Source organism: Parasteatoda tepidariorum, chromosome 10 (assembly GCF_982258835.1).
Source record: "Parasteatoda tepidariorum strain Cologne lab strain chromosome 10, Ptep-v5.0, whole genome shotgun sequence".
NCBI lineage: Eukaryota > Metazoa > Arthropoda > Arachnida > Araneae > Theridiidae > Parasteatoda > Parasteatoda tepidariorum.
This window is the reverse complement of record NC_141764.1, coordinates 31,859,156-31,883,703: the sequence shown is the minus strand read 5'-3', so window position 1 is coordinate 31,883,703 and position 24,548 is coordinate 31,859,156. Positions and strand designations below refer to the sequence as shown.

The following is a 24,548-nucleotide window of genomic DNA, read 5'->3' as shown; positions in this document are numbered from 1 at the left end:
TTTCCTCACATATTATGAAACTATATTTAAACTTTAATTTTACCAAAATCATTACTAAATTTCTTCGGTAAAAATTACCGGGCCATAGAGTCAGAAATTTTACCAGATTTTGGTAGTTTTGACAATACTGTTTTTCTTAGTGTAGTGTGACAAAACATAAACTAAATTTGTTATTTCACTTAGTTTATTAGTCTTCAAAGCTCTATGTTTTTGTGACGTTATTTTTCTGTAAGTTTGCCATTAAAGTTCTATTTAAAACAGTATTTTTATACTTAACTTATTTTTTCTGCAAGTTAACTTTTAAAATTCCTATTAAAACTATAAATTATGTAATGATAAAAAACTTATCTCAAAAATTTTAACTTCAGAATTCGATATCCATTAACAATATCCATTAACGATATCCATTAACCCAAGGCAATGCTTGAAAATCATGACACCGGGAATTTTCTGACCTCCAGATACCATTCTTCACATGAAGATATCTTTGACCATGGTATAAGAGTTTTTACCCTATATGAAATTAATCCGATAAATTATTGGGGTTAAAAAGCTAGCACTTCGTCATAGCAACGAGAATACTTCAATTTTAAGAAGAAATAACTGCTAAGGGTCATGAGGTTTTGAAACTCATCTTTAATGTAAAAGAATGGAAAAGCTTGGAGGCATAAAAATATATGAGTACCAGCTAAGAGATTATCGAAATTTGTTTGTCTTAAATCTTCCTTTTTATATCATTGCCACTGGTTTATAGCTTTATTACACAACATATTTGAATTATACTGTAAATAACAAAAGGAAATTTGCTATTTGCTTATATTTATTTATAAATATATAGTTGCAAAATCGCGGAAATTATTAAATCATGTTGTATAATTGCAAGTCCGTTCATTTTTTTTTCATTAATAATTATCTTTCTATGCGCATAAACAATTAACTTTAAGTCATTTATATTTTTGTTACTTTAACTTCAAGTGTGTTGAACATTATGCTGCTATGATTTATATATGCGATTCTTTCTTAAGATCTTACTATTTTGACAAGTTCTTCTATTACATTAACTTCTTCCAAAAAAATATATACATTATTGTTTATTTATTTTGTTTAATTTGACATCAAAATCTTGTTGATATTTCAGCAACTTCCGGAGTTATTAATTTTTACTGAAGGATGTATTCACGAACTCTAATTAATCAGCAAACTTAAAATTGATTTTTATCAAAATAAATGTTTTCAATTCTATTGCAACAAAAACCTAAGAACTCCATTTATATTTAAATTAAAATAATTTAATTTAATTAAAGTAAAATTTAATAATTTGAGCTATATTTTGATAATAATTAACTAAAAAATATATTTTTTGAAAACTTTGAATCTTTAAAGTTCAAAAAAATAAAAATAAATGAATGAAAAAATAAAAATAAATAAAAATATTTGTTTAATAATAAACTACAATAAAAAATTTTATAATAATAAAATATTTGCTTAATAATTTGAGCTATATTTTGATAATAATTAATTAGAAAACATATTTTCTGAAAACTTTGAATCTTTAAAGTTCAAAAAAATAAAAATAAATGAATTAAAAAAAATTAAAAAAATATTTGTTTCATATTTCAATGAGTTTAGTTTGTTTACTAGAGTATACATTCCGAGTTAATTTAAACATTTAAAATAATTTTCATGTTTTAAACATTTAAAATAATTTTCATGTTTTAAACATTTAAAATAATTTTCATGTTTTAAGCATTTAAAATAATTTTCATGTTTTAAACATTTAAAATAATTTTCATGTTTTAAACATTTAAAATAATTTTCGTGTTCTAAACATTTAAAATAATTTTCATGTTTTAAACATTTATAATGATTTCTATTTCACCGTGCATGAAATGGGGTTCATTTATAAAAAATGAAAAGCAATAAATGTTTAAAACTGTACGCCTTACATACACATATATATATTTTAAAGGGAAATATGGATTTTGATACTGTTTTTAAACTAGTATATTCTGTCATTACATTTCTTAAGCGTACGTGTAAGTAACACTTCATTATTTTTTGATCTTCTTCTTGAATCAATTATTTCTCCGTCAATGACCTACTGCGAATAGAAAGAAATATTTACTTCTTTTAAACTTATTTTCCGAACATTATCGGTTACAGTGTATTACCGGTAAAACAACATTTTTAAACACCCACGCATAACTTGTTCATGCTGAGTGGTTTTAATGTTTTTAATGAATTATCCCTATTTTCTGGTCAAAGTGGCATCAAAAAATCGTATATTTAATATCAATAAATGATATATTAATCATATATAATGTAACATGTTGATAAAGTCGTATATATTGTACTGTGCTGTATTGTAAGAAAACTTAATCCCATCGAATTAATTATTTATTGATTTGAAAGTGAGTTCAGTTCTATTTTATTATAAAAAACTGTTAAAAGTTGAAATTCCTTTTAATCAAAATCTAACAATTAAGAATAAAACGAATATTATGTTATAAAAAGCCTTTCTAATTTTTTTATTGTATATTTTCTTAAGAAATCTTAAATAATTGCAACAATTTGGCTAAAAAGTTTTGTCTTAATTTTTAAAATATACTTATGGGTAGTAAGATATCACTTTTTACAGTTTACTAAATACTACATTTTATTAAGATAATTAAACTTTAAATTATATCAAAATACAGCTTTTTAAACATCGACTTTTAAATTGAAACATTTTAAGAAAATGAACTTATTGAAAAAGACATATGATATTACATACAAAAGTTAATTTGTACATCGCATAATGATTAAACACGTTAATTTTGCTATGATTCTTTACGTTTACAATTGAACTTATCATAGTTAGTAAACGGCAAACTCGATAACTCTATTTGAAAATAATTAATAATTTTTATAATCTATTTTACAAAATTATATGCCAAATATTGAGCAAAAAGGCTAGAAGATAGTTTAATAGATTTAATTCATAATCAGGGGTCTGTTTAGAGGAAATTTGGGTCCGTTAACGGCCCCTTCACATAATATCTTTTCATAAAAACGGACCGTTCACAAAATATTTTAACTTAAAAACGGACCCTTCGCAAAATAATTTATCTTTTAATCGGACCCCTCACAAATTTGTTTATCTTCATTATTGTTTTGTTAATCGAATAAACCCTTTCCAGGGAAGGGGGGGAGAAAGACAGATGTAAACGAACTAAATTTTGTCTCCAGCAGACACTTCTTCCTTTATTCGTCCGAAATTAATATTCTGTGTTCAGCAGTATAGGCTAAATACCAAATAGTTGTATGTACCATCGCTAATTTAGTAGCTGCAATTGAAGTTTATTTTTAAAAATTTAATTTTTTTAGTTATAATTTTACAGTGTTGAGCATCATCTTGTATGTCTTTAAAATTTAAAAACTCCTTGAAAATTTTTTTTTGCAATAACGGAACCTATTTGCACAAATTTACAAAAGCGGACCCTGGTTGAAAGAATGTGACTTAACGTTTATTTCATATTCACAAATTACGAGTAATTTTTTCACAATTTTACAAAAACGGACCCTTTACAAAATGTCTGGACAGATCCCTGATAATGTCTAAACTTACATTATCAATGTATTAAGGTAATAAAAAATGTCCTATGTGTAACGAAAGCTGTTAGTTTACGCAATAAGTTGTACATATGCTTTTAAATGATTGAATAAATCTGATGAAAATTAAGAGAGTTATCTTGTTCTTGAGTGTGGTGTAGGCTGCTTTGAGTAAGATATAATTTTTAAACTTGAAAATTAATTTAATTTAAATTAATTTAAATTTTAAATTTAACAATTGAAAAAACTACATGCAAAAATCTTAAAATGAATTATTTCTCGAAACAGCAGCATTTGTTAAAGGCACTTTATGAAATACTGTTTTTAAAAAAAATTTAAACTGAACTTTGACTATTACAAATTATTATCACAATATCATGTGTGTGAATAGTGAAACTAAGGACCTTGATTAAAACACATGAATCATACACAACCTAATCTGTACGGCGAAAACAATTCGGACAAAATTACCGTACAGTATAGTAATAACATTTCTGGCAAATAAAATCATAATTCTGGTTAATAAAACCAAACTATACGGTACTCAAACTATTCAGTTGGCAATTTTTCTTTTATTAAGGTAACGGATTCAAGAAATTTTGATTTTCAGAATTATAGCTCTTATTGCCACACATTTAGTAAAGAACTGAAAAGTAACTTTATGCGATTAAATGGTTTTTATGCCATGTTCAAAGATGTCATGATAAAATTACCTAATTTTATCGCATTAACCAAATTTTATCACATATTATTAAACGATATTTAAGTTTTAATTTAACCAAAATCATCACCAAATCGCTTTGGTAAACATTATCGAGCTTTTTGGTGTTCCCATATAGCCAGAAACACGGTAAATTTTACCATTTTCTGGTTGTATTGACAGTACTTTTTTTCCGAATGTGTTTTCATCATTTTGCTTAATGTACAAATTAGTATTTTTTTTACAAATATTTTGCAAGGTATGACAAACTTAGATAATAAAAAAATTTAGAATAACAATTTTCCTTATATAAAAAAAAGAGATACACGCTATAATGAAAGCGTGTAAGCGTTTTTAATCCTAATGGCAATCACGATAAAATAGATTAAAATTATCAAATTACTAATAGGTTGTGACACAACAAATTTTTCAGACAATACGACCTTGGACTTAATCTATTTTAAACTTGAATAATAAAAGCAAAAGATATAATTTAGATAGTTTTGGATAAGTAAATAAACAAAATATTTATGGCATATTTTCAATTTTACTTAAAAAATTCTGTTTCACAGTATGCAATCCCACGCGAAGCTCACAAAACGTTCTCTTCCCAAATTAGTAGCTCCTAAAATCCTGTAATTTCGACTTTTCTGCAATATATTATTATAGACATGTAACGTAATGCACATTTAATCCATACTTTCTCTATATAAACATGTTTGATATTTTTATTTTATTTTATAATCGTCGTTGAACAGCCGACCCAGTTTTATGGGTTTACGACTACTAATGTTCAACTCCATAGCCTTGTAATTTTGAACCCAATACAGAAGACAAGTAAACACCTGGATCGAGCATTGGGAGAAATTTGCCTTCATGGAGGACTTTTTGATGGAGCTAACCCGCATTTGCCTTGCATGGAGAGAAAGAACACGAGAACCTCCCACGGTTAGCCTGACGGCAAGGGGACTCTAATCCATGATCCGTCTACCACTGAGGATACTTCACGTCAGCACTGTGGTCTGTGCAAGCCGGAAGCGGAATTCGTATCGACTGGGATTCGAACCCGGTTCGCCTCATTGGAAGGCAAACGCTCTATCCCCTGAGCCATCGCGGCTGAAATATATTTAATATGTATTTGTTATATTAGACAGAATAAGGCGCGTAATGGCTAAGTCTCCACAAGCCCGTGTTCAACGACATGATGGTTTGGCATTGCGCACTACACGCTTTTATTTCCCAATCTAGCTGTTACCCATCAATTTAAGGCTGGGTGGGCTTTTTACCTCCACCACTGACATAACCCTCAGTAACAGCTCAGTGCCTTAATTACTGTTCTGTTTCGGCTCAATAGCTATTAAGCCTAACTATTAAACAAAAATTGGGAAAACAAGTTGTGAAATACTAGCACATTTCCTAGAAATTATAACAATTCAAAATTACAACTATTGTGAAAACGTAAGTAATTAAAATACGATAAATATAAAAAAAAAACCTCTATGAGGTGCATGAATCGCTAGATATATTTTGACGTTTAAAATAAATAAATATATTGGTTATATATGATTTGGTTTTTAAAAATCGTTACAAAATGGACATAAAAACAAGAAATAAATTGCGTATAAATCTTAATGTTTACACTGTTAGAATTTTGGACCATGTCAAACTATAATATCGCTTAAATTTTCTGATCCTACGTAAATTCGAACTATAATGTCGAACAAATTAATCTTTCTCGAGCAAATTTTTACAGAGCATATTATGTGATTATATGCTCTGTAAAAAATTCCGAATCAAATTACGGTAAAAAGTACCGGGACTCAGGGTGTAGTACTTTTTACCGTACTTTTATCTAGATTTATTTACAGTATAATTCAATCTGAAAAAAAGTTGTTTAATTTAACACTTTGGGTTATAACGTATGCGCATGATGGTACAGTTCAAGTATCGATAAATCGGTTAAATGTTGAACCAACTTGTTTGAAAATGCAGCATCTGTAACAAAACATGCTTGGGGCTCCATACTAAACCTTCTGCGAATAAATTTTATTTTATTTTTACTTTTTTTTCTTTCATTTTATTTATTTTTATTTTATGTTAATTTTTTTTTTTTGTTAGTAAAACTGTTATTTAAACTTTATAATGACAATTTATTCTTTTCAACAGTTATTAACGAAACAATTTTTGTTATTAAAATATATAATTCGAGAAATGCGCACTTTTATCTGATGTTGTTGATATTTATCCAAGTTGCTGATATTTAATGGGTCAATATTATCCTGGCAACTTATCTATCTGCTGATAAGAAAAAATTTCGATATTATTAGAATTTGCGAGTATTTGACAAGATAATTTTGTTTAGAGCAATTTAGCTCAAATTCGGAGCGTCAGATTAGTCAATATAAAATATTCCGTATTATTATTATTTAAATTTTTTGAAAAATGTTTTCCTCCTATGAAGAACGAAGTAAAATGTTATTGGTGTGTTCTTCAAAATCCTAGTTTTTTATCACCTCTGTTTCCAGTAAGTTTTTCTTCCTTCTATGCGAATTGTAATCATAAAATTGAAAATTATTTTAAATGTGTTCAAACAAAAAAAATATTTCAAGCTATTTTATTTAACAAACTATTTTTTTTTGAATTGTCAGCATAATTCTCCATAAAAAATGTTTTATGAAAGCAGCTGATTATACTGTAGAAAAAGTATAGTGTAAACTGCCAAATATGATAAAATTTACCTTGTTTCTGGTTCTTTGAACACACCAAAACAAATGGTAATTTTTACCAACGTGGCTTGGTTATGATTTTTTGGTAAAATAAGCAACAAAATGTGTTTTTATTAGCATGCTGTTTGGTAGTAAATGTAGTAAAATGTCAGCTAAGAAAAAAGTAATTTTTCATGATACCTTAGAATAGGGCATAAAACCATTTTTTCGGTAAAAATAAACTTTTCAGTTTTGTATTTTTACTGAATGAGTGGTAATAAGAACTATAATTTTGAAGAAAAGAATTTCCGGTTAACCGTTACCGTAGAACTGAAAAATTAACAAATAAATGGTTTAAATACCGTATATTTTTATTTTATTCTCAGAATGATGGTTATTTTAACCACAATTTTTTCTCCGTGATAATTTTTTGCTTTAAAATTTATATAATTTTCTTCCACAATATAAAAAAATAACAAGAAATAAAAGTTTTTTTAATTTTTCTGAACAATAGTTAATGCAAACAAATAACAATAACATTGATCAACTATTTTTATGATTTCAGCTTTAAATATCTGACTATGACAATCAATCTTTGAAATGTATGGTAACTCAGTTTTTTTTTATCATATAGAAATAAATTGGTTTAAAATAATCTGCGACTTATGTTAAAATAATAATATTGAACTAAGTAGAATAAAGATAAAAATTATTCAAATCCCTCAGAAAATTTAATTGAATACATTTTTAAGCGATTCAACTAACTTATCTCTGAAATTAATTTTAATGTAAATTAATGAAATACGTTGTGAATGAAACACAATACTAATAAAAAGCATTTATTGAACAATTTTAATATCCAAATACCTAACCAGTAGTGTTTAAAAATGCAAAAAACATAGTTTTTCATATATCAGAATTATTGAGTATTTTTCTTAATATTTAAAAGAAGAAAGAACAATTTTTTTATAAAATCCTTTATCAATTCTTTTTTTTTTTTTTTTTTGCACGCATCGGATTACTTTAGTATTTAAAAGGTCCACACGAAACGGTGTTAGAAATTTTTAAATATTTTTGACCAGCAAGATTGATTTTCTACAATATTTTAATTCGTAATCAGGGGTCTGTCCAGACATTTTGTGAAAGGTCCGTTTTTCGTGAAATTGTGAAAAAATTACTCACATTCTTTCAAACAGGGTCCGCTTTTATGAATTTGTGCAAATAGGGTCCGTTATTGCAAAAAAAAAACTTTTTCAAGGAGTTTTTAAATTGTAAAGATATACAAGATTATGCTCAATGCTGTAAAATTATAATTAAAAAAATGAAATTTTAAAAAATAAACAACAATTGCTGCTTCTAAATTAGAGATGCAACATACAAATATTTGGTATTTAGCCTATACAGCTGACCGCAGAATATTAATTTCGGACGAATAATGGAAGAATCATCTGCCGAAGACAAAACTTACTTCGTTTACATCCATCTTTCTTGTTTTCTGCCCTGGAAAGGGTTTATTCGATTAACAAAATAATAATGAAGATAAACAAATTTGTGAAGGGTCCGATTAAAAGAAAAATCATTTTGTGAAGGGTCCGTTTTTAAGTTAAAATATTTTGTGAAGGGTCCGTTTTTATGAAAAGATATTTTGTGAAGGGTCCGTTAACGGACCCAAATTTCTTCTAAACAGACCCCTGGTAATATTCTATAACGTCCATCATTCTACAACGTCCGTTATTTATTAAAATTTGTCAATTTTTATTTCCTATTTAAAAAGATTTTAAGAAATTACTTTTAATTTACTTTTTAAAATTAAAATAAATATAAATTAGTTTTGTAATTATTTTTAACGCATATTATTTTGTAAAAATATTTTTTTAAAAAAACTTTCATGACACATATTACGTAATTGTTTCTGTTGGTGTAGCACGAAATATCTTTTAATTATTCCTAAAAGTTAGAATTATATTATTTTACTAAGCAAAAATAGACTTCAAAAGGTCAAAATGGTTTTAATGTAATATATATTTAATTAAAATAATTTATATAATATTAAACTAAAATTTTTGCGGTTAAAACACGTAATTTTTTTGTCTTGCGAATAATCTTTTAACTGAGAAAGAAACCATGAACTATACGAATCGAATCCGATTTATCGATAATTACAGACAACAGTAAGAAATATATTGAGACCAAATAAAATAGTTCGTCTTGGGTGGTCTGAGGAATCACAACATATGTCTTAAATAAAATCTAAATATCTAGTTCTCTTTTCCATATCTGTATATTAATAACTATCTACCGCTTTGTATTCATATAATTTAGATACTGTTTTCCTTTCAAGTAAAATTATAGATGTGTGTAACTCAAAATTTATCTTAGCACATAAACCAGATTTTATTTGATTAAGCCTGTCCTTGCAATTTTATTCCTGTTTGCTCGTAAAAACATTGTTTTTACATCGGTAGATTGCGCTTAATTCTTTGAAACATATCTAATTTATTAAATTAATTTCCGTATTTTGAAGTTTGATCTAATTTTTTTTTCATTACTGGACTTCTTCAAGGATGAAGTTTTTTTTATTAAACTAGTCAGAATTTTTTAAATTTTAATAAAAGATTGAATGCAAATTTCAAAAAACAAATAAATAAAGAATAGATAAATCGTCCAACAGAACAATATCAACCTTGTGGGCCTAAATAAATTTTTAAAATTGTTTTATTTTGCAAAATCGTGTTTAAGTTCAATGAGAAATATTTTGTGTCCTTTTTGTCCAGAAATAGATCTGTTACCATCAATTTTAAACGAAATTGAAACATCTTTTTAAAATCCTTATTAGATTTTATCTGCATTTAGCTTTATTGAATCTTTTAAGTTATTAAAACTTTTAGAATAACATGCATTCGCATTTGCGATATGACAAAAAAGTTTTTTGTTATAATTATAGAAATTATTATAGAATTATAGATGTTAAATAAAACGTTTGTAACAATATCGATGGCTCGGAAAAACACTATTAACTTGGTGGATCTGAATAAATTTTTCAAAATAGTGTTTAAATTCACTGATAAATATTTTTTGTCATTTTTATCTGAAAATAGATCTGTTACCAGCTATTTTAAACGAAATTTAAGCTTTTCTATATTTTATGTGAATCCAGTTTTTTTTTTTTTTGAAAAGTGCATTGAATCTTTTAGAATAACATGTGTTCACATTTGTGATACGAAAAAAAGAGGCTTTTCATTAGAATAATTAGATAAATAGAAATTAAAGTGAAATACACTTTTAAAAAAAAAAGGTTGTAACTATTTCGATGCAAACTCCTCATTTTAGTAAAGAAAATGTTGTAATATAAAATTTTATTGAAAATACTACTTATTTATCCCCTTTGTTTCACTTTTTCATACTTTCATTTTCAAATGTAGTAAGCGATTTTAAAAGAAAGAAGTGACTATCTCTAATTTGATACATATTTCATCCTTAATTCCTCTAATTTGAATATATTTCATCCCTAGAACGTCTTAGCTGTCTTTCCGTCTAGTTTGTCTTTCCTTTCTTTATTAAACAAAGGAAAGGCAAACAAAAAGTCATTTAAATTTTGTAACTCAAGTGGATCTATAACTAAGAAAGCTGTAAGCCTGTAAATTGCACGCTCTGTAACCAAGATAAAAACACTGTTTATTAATTTGTTATAACCAATGATTCGAAACCATTTTCCTAATTTCCGATATGAAAAGAAAACATTAAAATAGCTTTTAAAAATGAAAATGATATCCCCTAGCTATAAGGTCACAAACAGCTTACAACATCTGTGGCTACTCTTTTAAAACGCTTAATCAAGTGTATGTTAGATGTTGAAACAAAATTTTTATAATTGTGGCAATTCGGGCAATACAGATTTTCTACGGATCCTGTACACAATAAAATATAGATTACATGTTTCAAATGTTAATATCAAAACTAATAGACCTTTTTTTTAATGTTGCAATGCTTAATCATTGATTAGCATATTGCTCTGATAATGAATCACGTTTATTTTGGGTAAATCACAATTAATAAAATTAAACACAAACGCATACACACACTATTGTTTCGGTTAAATGCAGAGTCTTTCTCGATTTGATTTTGTACTTAAATATACATGTTAAATGAAATTTTAAAAATTCTAATAGTTTCTTGTCTTTTTCGTTTTAGATTTAGAAATACAAGACATTCCATTTCTATGATTCAACATGTTCGGATCAAACGGGCCATGCTCCCCAACAGACTACATGTCCCAATACTCGAACATTCTGGAACCCATCTACTACCCAACTTCGTCAGAAGTCTTTCCTCAAAACCAACTATTCTCATTCGACTCCGATCCTGACTGTCACAGCTCTGCACCACCCACACCTGATGTTATTTCAGGTCTCATTAGCTTGACGAGTGGTCCTAGTCCATCAGAGATGTCCTGTGGATCTTTTGGGGACATTACATCCCCTGAAGATTACAATTCGGCATCGTCACCACCATATCCATCTGTGGACATCTCTGCTGTGAAAGCCACAAGAACTAAACTCATCAAAGAAGGACTTAAGTTGACTATCCAAAGTAGAAGAATGGTCCATGGCTTGGACAATGTTAGACCCGAATATCGCAACCCTCCTAAAGAAGAGGTAAAAAGAATTTTGATGCAATCGAACTGTACAAAACTATGCTTTTGAACTAGTAGCTTAACACTGTAATTGTTCAGTGTTAAGCTTCTAGTTCAAAATACTTTGTTTAAATGCATGCATTTTGTTCATCAGGACTAATCCAACCGTAGGATTAATCCTGAAGAACAAACTAGGTAAGGTCTAGTGGCCAATCATTTTCTTTTAAATTTAAATAAAATTAAAGCTTAGTGCTAAATATATATATATATATATATATATATATATATATTTAGCATATATATATATATATATATATATATATATATATATATATATATATATATATATATATCATGTGGCTCCATAAACTCGGGTATTTCTCTATCCATTGGCAACACTATAGTAATTATTCCTTTTTTTTAAATTTGTTTTAAGCAATAATCCAAGTAGTGTAAAATAATTAGTTATACGTTAAGCATTTATTTAGATTCCTTTTTCTAGGTTGTCTCGAGAGTTAATTTGGGTACTACTGAATAGTTAGTTACGCGTTAAGTAATTTTGTACTTTTATATAAATAATAACTTGGTTACAAAGTAATTATTTAGATGTATTTTTCATCCTTTCTAAAAAATGGCTGTAGAAATTTTTAACATAAACGGAGCTATTGCACCTGTATGGTATTAGAATTGGAGGAGAGGTGGCATAATTAGAATACTTAAATACAGTTTTAGCCTATTTAAAATTAAAGTTGATGTATTGAAAATATATATTTTAAAAGATATATTTCAAAAGGTGACTAAGCTGGTCAGCAAGTAATACAAATATTGATATTACTTTCCATTAGTGGAAAGAATAAAAATTGCATTTTAAGTGGAAACAAAAACTGCAAGCATACCCTTAGCTTTCGACCTTGTTCTTCTGGATAAAAAAAAAAAAAGAATTACTTGTTATCTCAATACATTTTTTGAAAAATTCTTGTTATACCACTATGACCGTGTCCGAACACTATCTTAACACAGAATAGCAAATTGACTTAACATTATAGTGAACAAATATGAATAAAACATATTCACTTTCAGAAAAGTTTGAAGATGATTTATTACTTTATATATCTTTTACGTCAAACTTTTGGTTTTTTGTTGACAAAAAATTTTAAATGTAAACTGCCTGAAATATTTCCTAATGAACACATTACTAATGGAAATTCGTTGTCATTTGCACCTAAGGTGATTTTTGTGTGCTATCTCAAACACATGATAATTCATTTAAAACGATGACAGCTGTTCTTGAAAGAGATTGATCATATTTGCATGAACTTTCTGAAAAGGTTACTGGCCAATAATTCACGTAAAAAATTAATCATGCTTTCTCACTGGCTAGCCTTAAACTTTTCAGCTTTTCCAGCCAATTAGCAAACCATATGACTTAATATTATACTAATCAGCATGAAAAAAATATAAGAATGTGCTTTAAATTAGAAATAATAAATGTTTTAAAATTGTAATTTTAACAGATTTTTTGCTATATCTCATTTTAATGTTTTTACCTCCTTCTATGAGTGAGTTCATTTTTAAACGTTATTCTTTGGAGAGATATTTATCAGAACGTTCAGTATAACTTAACGCTAGCATAACTTTAATATAAACGTAATTTTTTGTCAACTTGTCGTTAGACTTTAAAGTCTACCATTCTTTTATATAAACATTAAAAGAATAACCATTCATTTTGGGGAAGCTATTTTTTTAAATAATTAGTTATACTTCTTTCTGTATAATGCGTTTTTTCGTGGAATACATAACAACGTATTCTGTAATTTTTCGTAAGTGTTTCAGAATATAATTTTATTTGTTTCAGCATTCTCACGAGCACTCAATAACCTAATTGCACTAAAAGGATTTTAACATGCGTAGAGAATTCTAAAAGGCCGCTGACTGAAAAATACATAGTTTCGTAAACACAACGTCACGATTTCGTGATCGATCAATTCATTTGTTTCCCATTCTGTTGATTTTGAGCAATAAACATTAAATAATCAAATAAGAAATGTACTCATATATATGTGTATGTGTATATCAGGGTGAGTAGCGTTTTTAAAAACTACTTAAAGGTGCTTTTTTCATTGTTTTTTTTAAAAAAAGTGCTTAATTTTCCCTTTTTCAAAATGAGATTTTTCCTTTACTATGTTGATTTTCACTTCGAATTATGCAAAAAGACACAGTTCACATTGTTCTATTCAACATTTTCATAATTAGTTCAACCCCAATCAATTTCGGCGTATAGTCTGTTCGTAGCGTATGAAAACGCCATTCGTTTTACATGATTCAAAATTTCATGATTTTTGACAATTGTCATAAACAATGCCAAAAGGTTTTTTTTTTTTTACTTGACGGTTAAAACAAGTTAATAGCGTTGATTGTCAAAAACTTTTCAGCCCTGCCTAATTATGATATTTTTTAAAATGCCTAAAAATATTTTTTGAGTGCTTGAAAAGCGCTTAAAAGGTGCTTATTTTTTGTTGATAATTTAGCTAAGCACCTTGCATATTTATATATATATATATATATATATATATATATATAAAAGTTCGAAATGAAGATAAAACAGAGAAAAAATAATAGACATATGCAAAGGGGGGGGGGAATAATAATGAAAAAAATAACAAAGAACTGATTTAAAAAAAAAAAAAAAAAAAAAAAGGATGCAATTTTTTTTAAAAAAACCGGAAAATAAATTCTATAATCTTTTCATCAGCCCACACGATTATATCCGCAAATTGTTTTTCTTAACTTTCTTCGTGTTTTCTTGTATTTATTTATTTTGTTGTATATATATACTATATATTATAAGTTCATTTTTTCAAAAAGATAAAGACCGAGCATAAATATTTTTATTTCCATATCAAAACGATTTAATGCATTTTAAGAATTTAAAAAAAAAAGTTTTTGTAATTTGCTAGAAAATATCTAATTAGTTGACGCGAAAAAGCATATGATATTTTTTTCATCAAGGTAATTACGAATATGATGCCAATGAGTACTTTTATTTTTAGCCATTGGCCTAATAATAAATCTTTACATTAATTAGACTAAGTAATTTTGTCCTTTATATTAAATACGTGTACCCAAAAACAACACTACTTTGAACAACGATTTTACAAAATTTATATAAATATTTTTATACTGGTTTCGTCTCTTGCTGCTTAACCGTCCAATTATTTCAAAATCATATTTAAATTTTTTTTTCTCGACAATAAACAGACTTTTATGTCAAAATCAAAATCTTTTACATTTATTCCTAAAAGTTTCTCATATATTAACACAAATTTGTTCCATGGATTTAATTTCTAATTCTATTGGGAAAATTTAAGCCTAATAATTTGCTCGGTTACCACAACAATCACATCTGCAAACCTTTTCTTTAATTCTTACCTAATTTTTTATCTTTATAAAAATTCGTAAAATATTTTTAGACGAGGAGATTACTAAGCAATAATGCGAAAGATAACTCTTAATATTGCCTTAGAATTTTTAATTGTCATTTTGTTTTCATCACTTTAACTGTATACTTTGAGAGAATACAGTTTTACATAAAATTTGTTATAAAAAAAATATGATTTATTAAAAAGTCACTAAAACGCATTTAAAGTTTAATAATTGTTAAACGATAACTAAATATTTTTTGCCATAAAATGTTGCTCAATAAGGTAATAACATACCATTATTATTTTTTTGTAATAAAAGAACATTTTTAGTTTTAAGTCTTTAAACTAAATTACTATCAAAACCGAAAACATAATAGTAAAAAAGAATATTTTTAACAAATATATTGATTTAAATGTAAAGACCCTTTTTCTGAAAATAAAAAAAAATTAGTGCCGGTAAAAATTTACAGGAAAATAAAAATTCACAGGATTTCTATCAACAATAATTTAATACACCATCTTGAAACTTGCTAACGTATTCATTTGAAAGAGATATATTATAAAGCTATGACAAAGCTAATTTTTGATAAGTTTAAATGATCTCGTTTGCAAACAGTGTATGGAAAATATCAAAATGTATAATTAGGATGTGATTGTTTTCCTCGTTGCACCTAAAACACTTAAAAATTTATTGCAAATTTATTTCGTTTTTAACTTAATCTCGAAGATCTTATTATTAAAGAATTGCTCTCATCATAATGTATAATTATAATCTTGTGACTTGATTATGTAATTTTTAACTTTAAGAGTTTCGGACCACATTAGGAATTAAAAGAATTAAGCTTTTATTGTGTTCAGTCATACTTTATTGGACCCTTTTAATTATTTAACAGAGTAATTACATTAAAGTTCTTAATCCTTTTATCGTAGCATTTTAAAATTGAAGCAAATTGAAATAACGTTCATAGACTCGCGATTTCTACGCTAAGACGCTACGCGATATTTACGATATGACATAGAATCTACGCTGAGAAGGAAAAAAAGGTATGGTCTAACAACCATACTATGGTGGAATTTACCACGTTTCTGGCTCTATGGGAACGCCAAAAAGCTCGATAATTTTTAACGAAGCGTTTTGCTAAGAATTTGGTGAAATTAACAAAGTACTACGGTTTTAAAATACGTGATAAAATTTGTTAATTTTACCGTGATACCTTAGAGCAGTGTTTCCCAAAGTGTGGTGCGCGTACCTCCAGGGGTACGGGAACAGTTTAGCGGGGGTACGCGTTCTTATGCAAAATATCTTGCAACAAAAGAAAATTTCAAAAAAATTTATTTAAAATCAAGGCTAGCCATGAAACATTACTATAACGTATATTTCTATTGGCTATTTTTTGCAGAGTTAACAGATAATAATTAGTTTTGTCAACAGCCAGGTGTGATTTTTAACTTTTGTGCAATTTTTTAATAGTAAAAAATACATTCATTTTTTTATTAGTAGTGCGCAGCGTTACGAAAAATTTAGAAAGGGTACACAAAATTCATAAGTTTGGGAAACACGGCCTTAGAGCACGGCCTAAAAATAATTTATTCTGTTTAATTTACTTTTCGCTTTTGTATTTTTTAATGAATGTGTGGTAAAAAGATCTATAATTTACAAACCAGAATTTCTGATAAACCGTTACCTTAAGAGCGCTAAAATTACAAAATTAATGGTTTAAACACCATATATTTTTGTTTTATTAATGAAAATTATAACTTTTTTTATTACCAGAAATGTGATTATCATACAATACGGTAAATTTTACCAGAATTTTTTTCTTTGTGTATGAATGATCCTGTAAATACTGTCTTTAATTCTCAAAACTTTTTTGATTTCTGGGACAAAATAATCTAAAAAAAAATATTTCAGGAAACATTGTTTCCAAACATGTAAAACAATCGTGCGATGCATTTATTATAAATTAATAATAAAAACTGATATTTCATTTCAATAGAAATCTATCGTTACAATTAGTTCAATAAATTCTATGGCTAAAAAATAGTAATCTTATTATTTTATTCTCTGTATCTCAACACAAATTTAAGCCTCACAGAAATCAGAAAATAAGTTTCGAGTTCTTTTAAGTTAGAAATTTGTTGTACTGTGGGTGTCTTACTGAAAATTGTGTGATACAAAAGTATCCTTAGAAATTATTGCCTTATGTTTTAAAAAAAATTATTATGATTTTAAAATGTTATGTTGCGTATAAGCTATACTAAATAACCATTAACTACACTTAAAAACTAGCTAGAATTATTTCTTTAATTTTTTTTTTCTTTAAAATGTTTCATCCTAATTGTAATGAACTGAAGACGAAAAATTCGTTATCACTTGTATGAAAACTAAAATTTTCAAATTATGATTATATTCATTAAAAAATATTTTGCCTTACTAAAATACTCCTCTTAAAATAGTTATAACATGAAAATATTTTGTGAAATATGTATAAAAGATTTAAAATTAAAAATTGTTAAAGAATGACTTTTTTGGATTTAAGAAACTGACGTTTGGAAATAAAGGTTGCGACCCTTCTCTCACCTATGCTTCCCCGATGTTATGTATCTGCTTTCTACATTGAAAATGAACTGAAAATGGCTCAAATTTTCGACCTCTCTCTTGCTTAAACTATTGGAACCATAGTTTCCAGTTTGTGGCTAATCTCCATATTTCAAATACCAAGAACTCAAATCGGTTGAAAGAAAAGGTATGTTTATTCGGAAAAAGTCCGCTTTCGCAACTTGAAATACCGTCTAATTATTAGCATATTTAAAGTTTAGGCTCTTAAACCATTACGATTGAAACCTCACACGTGAAAATCTAGTAATTAAATCAAAAGTTAATAAAAAAATATAGCAAACTGAGATTCGAAAACAAATACGTAATCGTCAAGTAGAATTTATTTCAATACGTTTTTTATAAATAAAAAATAATGTTTATATTAGTACTCATTTTCATTGCAGTAAAACTTTTTCTGAGTTTTCTTAGCCATTATATTAACATTTTAAAACTTCGTTGAATCTTTGCTACCATCTTTTGTTAAATATGTCTTTTTCACCCTTTTTTATTTATCTATTTTTATTTATTATTATTATCATTAATATTATTAGATATTATATAATATTTGCTAGATTTTGTTATTTGTTAGATTACGTCAACTTTATTGTGTAGCAATCTTATGGTGCTGCCATCTATCAGTAATACGATGAAACGATTAAATTTATGGAAAATCAAGCTCAATTTTAAATGTTAATTTAGAGAATTATTACTTTTATTTCAGAAAAAGATATGTTGCATTTGATATAAATATATAATACACTTTTAATATCAGTTCTTTATTCATAGTTTAATAATAAAAAAATTATTAAAAAACTAACAATAATTTCTTCCTTGATTTCCTCCTTTAATTCGGTAATTCACATGTAATAAATTCTCTTTTTTAATTAATTGAAATCTGTAAATAATAAAGCAACAAACACAGTAATTAGTTCGAAAAATTATAAATAATCAAAGTATGCATATTGGCCCAGGATTATTCTTTTTGAGGCTTCAGAAAAGTTTATTGCTTTTCAGTAACTCCATCTGGTGGATTACACAGCTTTTATAAATCTTAATTTTTTTAACATATTCTTACTGTTCGTTTTCTTCCATTTAATTTGTACTATTTCTATAATAAAGTGTATTAAAATAAACTTTCAAATTTTGCACAACTTTCATATTATTTCCATAAAAAATATTTAACTTAAATAAGTGATTTTGATATGACATTTTTTACTCGAAAGAATTACTTCATTAGTGAGGAATACAACTTTCTTCTTTATTTTATATTTCCTTTAACGAAAGGACTGTATAAATGAAGTAATATTTGAGTCGTAAAAAACTTCAAAATAATAATTAAAAATGTGGACATTGACTTTGTATGATACGTTTATGATTCATTGTATGATATATATATATATATATATATATATATATATATATATATATATATATATATATATATATATATATATATATATATATATATATATATATATATATATATATATAAATCAAATTTTGAATTTGATCACTTTAAAATTAAATATATTTTTTTAGCTTTCATTTCTTTTCGTAAACAATAATACAAAAAATTAAATCGTGGTTTATTTTTACTTTCATACGAATTTTTTGTTTTTATTCTCATTTATTATCAGACAAATTCGAACATGAATTTAAATATAATGATTTGTGACAATTCCATTAAAGTTACATTTACTTGGAAAAATAATTAAAAAATAAAATTTCGGCAATAAAATGTTAAACACTGAAATTTTCATATTTTCAAACAATATTATATAAACAACTTACTAATTTATCCTAAAGAATTAAAAATCTATCATTTATATACATAAAAAGTTTATCTGAACTTCTTGACTAGCAGTCGATATTTAAAAAACTTTAATCTCACAAAATAAATTAATACAATAGGTGACAGCAAAAAAGACGAAGAAAAGGAGGGGGGACTAGTAGCAGAGAAGTTTGAAAAAAGCAGTCTTTATTTTAATAATTAGTCTTTAAATTAAGCGGTTTTGATCCCTCAAAATTTCTACAAGAATAAAATTGCTTAAAATTCTATTTGATCATAACTAACCCCCTTAGCTTAAAGAATAAATTATATTTAATCAAACCTGGTCAGATAAAGCAGGATATATACTATAAAAACGCCTATTTTTTTCCACTTGAGCATTTATTTAGAGCATTAAATTAATATAAAGACCTTTCTACACTGGTAAACTCTCAGGGGTTTAAAAATCGAGGTAAATAATTTTAATTTTAATATTGCTTGAATGTTTAGTAAATCAAGTTTGCTGATCAGATTTCAAAATAAAAATCACAAATAAAACTTTGATCATGCTCCTCTGTATTCTTACCGGCTTCATGTACAACTGAAACACTATATTCAACCAACTGAGATTTTGACCTAGCCTGTAATTTACCTTTAATACTACACGTTTATATCTGACTGACATGGCCTCAGATCAGAAAAGAAATTAATAGAAAAAAATAGTATATTTTAAACGTGATACAAAAATTGCTTTATTAATTTAAAATTATGTCTAAAAAAACTGTTATCAGAGGTTAATTTTACTCAAAATAAGTCACCAAGTAATTAAAAACTAAAAAGTAAAATCGATAGAGTAAAAATTGCAACATTTCTAATCTAATTTTTCAAAACATTGATATTGACAAACAAATAACTTACACCGCCTTTTCTTCACTTCTAAATTAAACGGTAACTATCTTCAACTAGGGCTTTCTTTTAAGTCGCAGCAGTAATCGAATCAAAAGTGCTATGTACTGGTTTTATCCCCCTACTGCAGTGTTACTTTTGTGTACCCTTTCTAAATATTTCGTAACGCTGTATGCCATCATTAAAAAAATGAATGTATTTTTTACTCTAAAAAAATTGCACAGAAGTTAAAAATCACAACTAGCTGTTGACACCACTAATTACTAACGGTTGACTCTGCAAAAAATAGCCAATAGAAAAATACGTAATCGTAAATTTTCATGACTAGCTTCGTTTTTAAATAAAATTTTTGAAATCTTCGTTTGTTGTAAGATATTTCGCATAAGAACGCGTACCCTCGCTAAACTGTTCCCGTATTCCGGGAGGTACGCGTACCACACCTTGGGAAACACTTCCCTACTCGGTTTTGACGAGCTCTATCAATCTTTATTTTAAACCTGCTTATCTACTACTTCCTTTATTGTATTGTATTTTGAAACTACAAAATAAAAATAGTTGTAAAAAGTTTTTTCATTATTAGCATTTACCTCGCAATATCTAAACATTCATACCTATTAAAGAACGGGATAACTTATTTTTCTTCTCTTTTCATGTTTTTAGCTTTACACATTCATGCGGGCTATAATTTTTAATCAATTTAACTTTTTATTGGGTTTGAGACCATGGTGCTCAACATTTTTTTTAATAGCCGTAACATAAATAAATAAAATATTTTCTTTGAGTTCTAAATATACAATGAAATTAATTCGGTTCAAATTAATTAAATTCGTACTTTCTGATAAAAAAAAATGCTTACATGAACATAATAATAAATTTAATTAAATACAAGTTACACAATTTATTAGGTTAATTGAACCTAAAAAATTAATTAAATAAAAACAACGCAGTTTATCAACTTAATTCGTCTCTTTTTACCATCACTCTTGGTTTTTGCAACCCCATACTTCAAAGAATTATTTAATAAATATATATTAATTATTATTATATATTTATAAAAAATATATATTTATTTAATAAATATTTATTAATATTTTTCGATTTTTCTTATATTATCTAAAACTTAATTGTTTTTAGAATATTTTTCCATAAAATTTATGTTTTTCATTTTACCACATCGCAGACTGAAATGTATTTAGGTTGTAGAACTACAAGTTATAGTTGTTAATTACTTTTTCATACCACGAGTGAAATTTTTCGTTAGTTTGCGCTTAGACCAACTTTATTTCGATAAACATCTGCGCCTCGTACTTAAAATTTAATTTTTATCAACTTTTTCATTTATTAAAATATACTTTACCCATTATATCTAACATCGTTTTTTATGGACTAGCCTTTATTTAACGAAAAGGAGATAGTTTCTTTATGAAGTTTAAAATGAATACTAATTTCAGATATCATTAAATTATTTTTTCTTTCCTAATTTATTTATTTGTTTTACTTATTTTTCAAAGTGACTTAACTTATTTTTTAATACTAATTTTGCATTGAATTTATGGTTGATATTTTAATAAATTGTATAGTACTATAGTACTATTAATCCTATTATTCCTATTGTTTTTATTCCTACCATTATTCCTTTTGCTTTTATTCTCATTATTGTAAATGCAAGTTTGATAATAAAAATTTAAAAATTTAAATATGCAGATTTCAATACTTTTAAAACATAATTAAAGTAAAAACTTATTAAAGTTAAATAATTTTTATGGCTTTTTATTAAATATGTAAATTTATGAATTTTAAAATTATTCCTGATGCTTTTAATTAAAAAAACTTTACAAGAGAAAATATATACATTATTAATTCCTCTTTCCTAACACTACAATCATAAAATAACATTTTGAAATTATATGTAAGGTTTATCTTTAGAATTCAAACTTTTTCTTTTTAACGAAATTTAAAATATCAATTTACATAAAATTTATAGATTGTTATTTTGATGTAAATTATGAACAGATTTATTTGGAATAAAATACATGAAAATATAATTACTCAACTTAAATGCAAAATTGGTGTAAAAGACTATTTACAGTTTTTAAAAAAAATACTGATCTTTAAAAGGAGTATTTACAAAACGAGAAAAATTTCATATAGAAATGTTGTATCTGTGGCCAGTACAAGCGCTACCCAAGTTATTTTAACATTAAATAATATTGAAGCGTAATTTAATAATTTTAGTTCGTTTTGTTGGTCGATATTTTGTCCGTGTTTGAGATTATAAGATCCGAATCTAGATCAGGGCAGAGTTAATTAGCTTTTCCTTAAAAAATATTGAAGCAAATTATTAATTTTTGAAATTATGACTGAAGTTTTTAGGAATAAAAATATTTTTAAAATAATAGAAGTTTACCTTTTATTCTTTTTTGAAGATTAAGGATTTTTAGCAAAACCAGAAAAACAGAGTTACATAATTATTCTGATAAAAAAAAATCCGTCCCCTATCAGTTTATCTAATTATTTTATTTATATAACGAAATGCTCAGGCACAGTTTGGAATTGGAGAAATTAAATATTTCGTCCCTTCCCAATTATCCATTTTTATCGTTACGTTCACGTTTTATAAAGTCACGTGACCATAACACGTGCTTTAAAAAAAAATTACTACATAGTTCGAAATCCAAGATAAAAATACTTGTTTCAGATTTAGAACTTTATCTTCCATTACGGTTATCGTAGATGAAATATCTTTTAAGTATCTCTTTTTCTGAAGGATAAAGGATTGAAAATTAGAAGTCCCGTGATAGAATTGTCACATTTAATTAATATCTCATTCTGATACAGCAAAATTCTCGACTTCAAGGAAGTATGTAACAGCAATAGAAGAAAGTGTCTTTTCAATTAAATGAAGTGATCATCTCAAAACATTTTTTTAGCATTTTGTTTTTTATTATTATTATTATTTTTGCTAAATGAAGTCTTAGATAAGGTATGCAAAATGCGTATGAAAATAAGTAAATTTTGACCTATGCCGTGAAAAATGTAAGAACGAAACTCAAAAATAATTTATAGGAAACTTCTAATACTCCTTTTTTTGTTATCAGGTATTAATATTTTTTAATGCCCAGTTCCAAGTTTAAATGAAACTTTTATTCTTTTCAGAACAATCACTTTTATAACAAAATATTTCTAACATTTAATCACTTCTAAATATAATTAATATTTAAAGTCGATGCAATTGCTAGAAAATCCGAAATCTTTAAATTTCGGACCGTGTTGAACCTCTATATCGTTCGAGTTTGCTGCAACCATAATATGGTGTTAATATGCTATTATGGTTCAGCTTGAAGGGAAACGTGGTTTGATTTTACACCTTACTAAAGTTTTAACAAATTTACAAAACTTGATGTTGTTGTTGTTGTAGTTAATTTACGTCGCACTAGAGCTGCACAATGGGCTATTGGCGACGGTCTGGGAAACACCCCTGAGGATGATCCGAAGACATGCCATCACAATTTTGATCACCTGCAGAGGGGATGGCACCCCCTCTTCGTTACAAAACTTGAATCAAGATATTAAGATTTACCGACTTTTTAAGGAGTGTTAAGTCAAAAATGTTCCTTTTATATTTGTCCTTTGACAATTTTTGAACATTAAAATATGTGTAAAGAATAAATTCAAGTAAATGTATTAATCACGTAAATGACACTTCGCTTAACATTTCGTCACTGCGTTCTTGAAAAACTGCAAAAAGTCCCCTAACTATATCGAGCGATTCATACTGACTAAATAAAAAATAAATCTACAAAGTCTTACTTTAAAAACTGCTGAGGATAGTCATTTGATCTTTCACAAAAAAATTATAATTAGTAAATAAACTTCATTTCAGAATTCATATTTTCAGAAAAACCAATTAAAGAATGTGACGTTACTTTAAAGTGTGCATGTAATGAAGGGTTCTGTGTAGGTGTCAAGGTATTGACCTTGCATCAGAAAGGTTTTGGGTTCGATTTCCGGGCAAGGCATAGATGTTCATTCATTTTCTGTACTATATATCCTTACTGTGGAGAAAACGTCGGCTTACCCTAAGTGCTTCTGAAAGAGTGGCCAACAAATCTGCCCCTCAGATGCTTGTATGACGAAAGGTCATCCTCCAGGTGGGAATTGAAAAAAAAAAAGCAGTTATTATAAGTCAGAAAATATAATCACTCACTATTTTTTATGGTAATT

The 24,548-nt window shown here is 26.6% G+C and overlaps 1 protein-coding gene and 1 long non-coding RNA gene across 6 annotated transcripts in view; one reads left to right on the top strand and one right to left on the bottom strand.

Annotated features, from left to right (window-relative positions):
- Positions 1 to 24,548, bottom strand: part of LOC139426296 (uncharacterized) — a 122,114-nt gene that overhangs the window by 86,368 nt on the left and 11,198 nt on the right. The window lies entirely within an intron of this gene.
- Positions 1 to 24,548, top strand: part of LOC107455074 (activating transcription factor 3) — a 100,223-nt gene that overhangs the window by 67,935 nt on the left and 7,740 nt on the right. For 3 of the 5 annotated variants that reach the window (XM_016072491.5, XM_071184511.2, XM_016072495.5), the window contains exon 2: positions 11,188 to 11,651. In XM_016072491.5, coding sequence (XP_015927977.2) covers positions 11,226 to 11,651 — 426 coding nt within the window. In that variant the 5' untranslated portion in view covers positions 11,188 to 11,225. Of the gene's footprint in view, positions 1 to 6,623; positions 6,816 to 11,187; positions 11,652 to 24,548 lie in introns of those variants that run through there. The other 2 variants (XM_016072490.5, XR_015429753.1) reach the window with 2 other exon arrangements.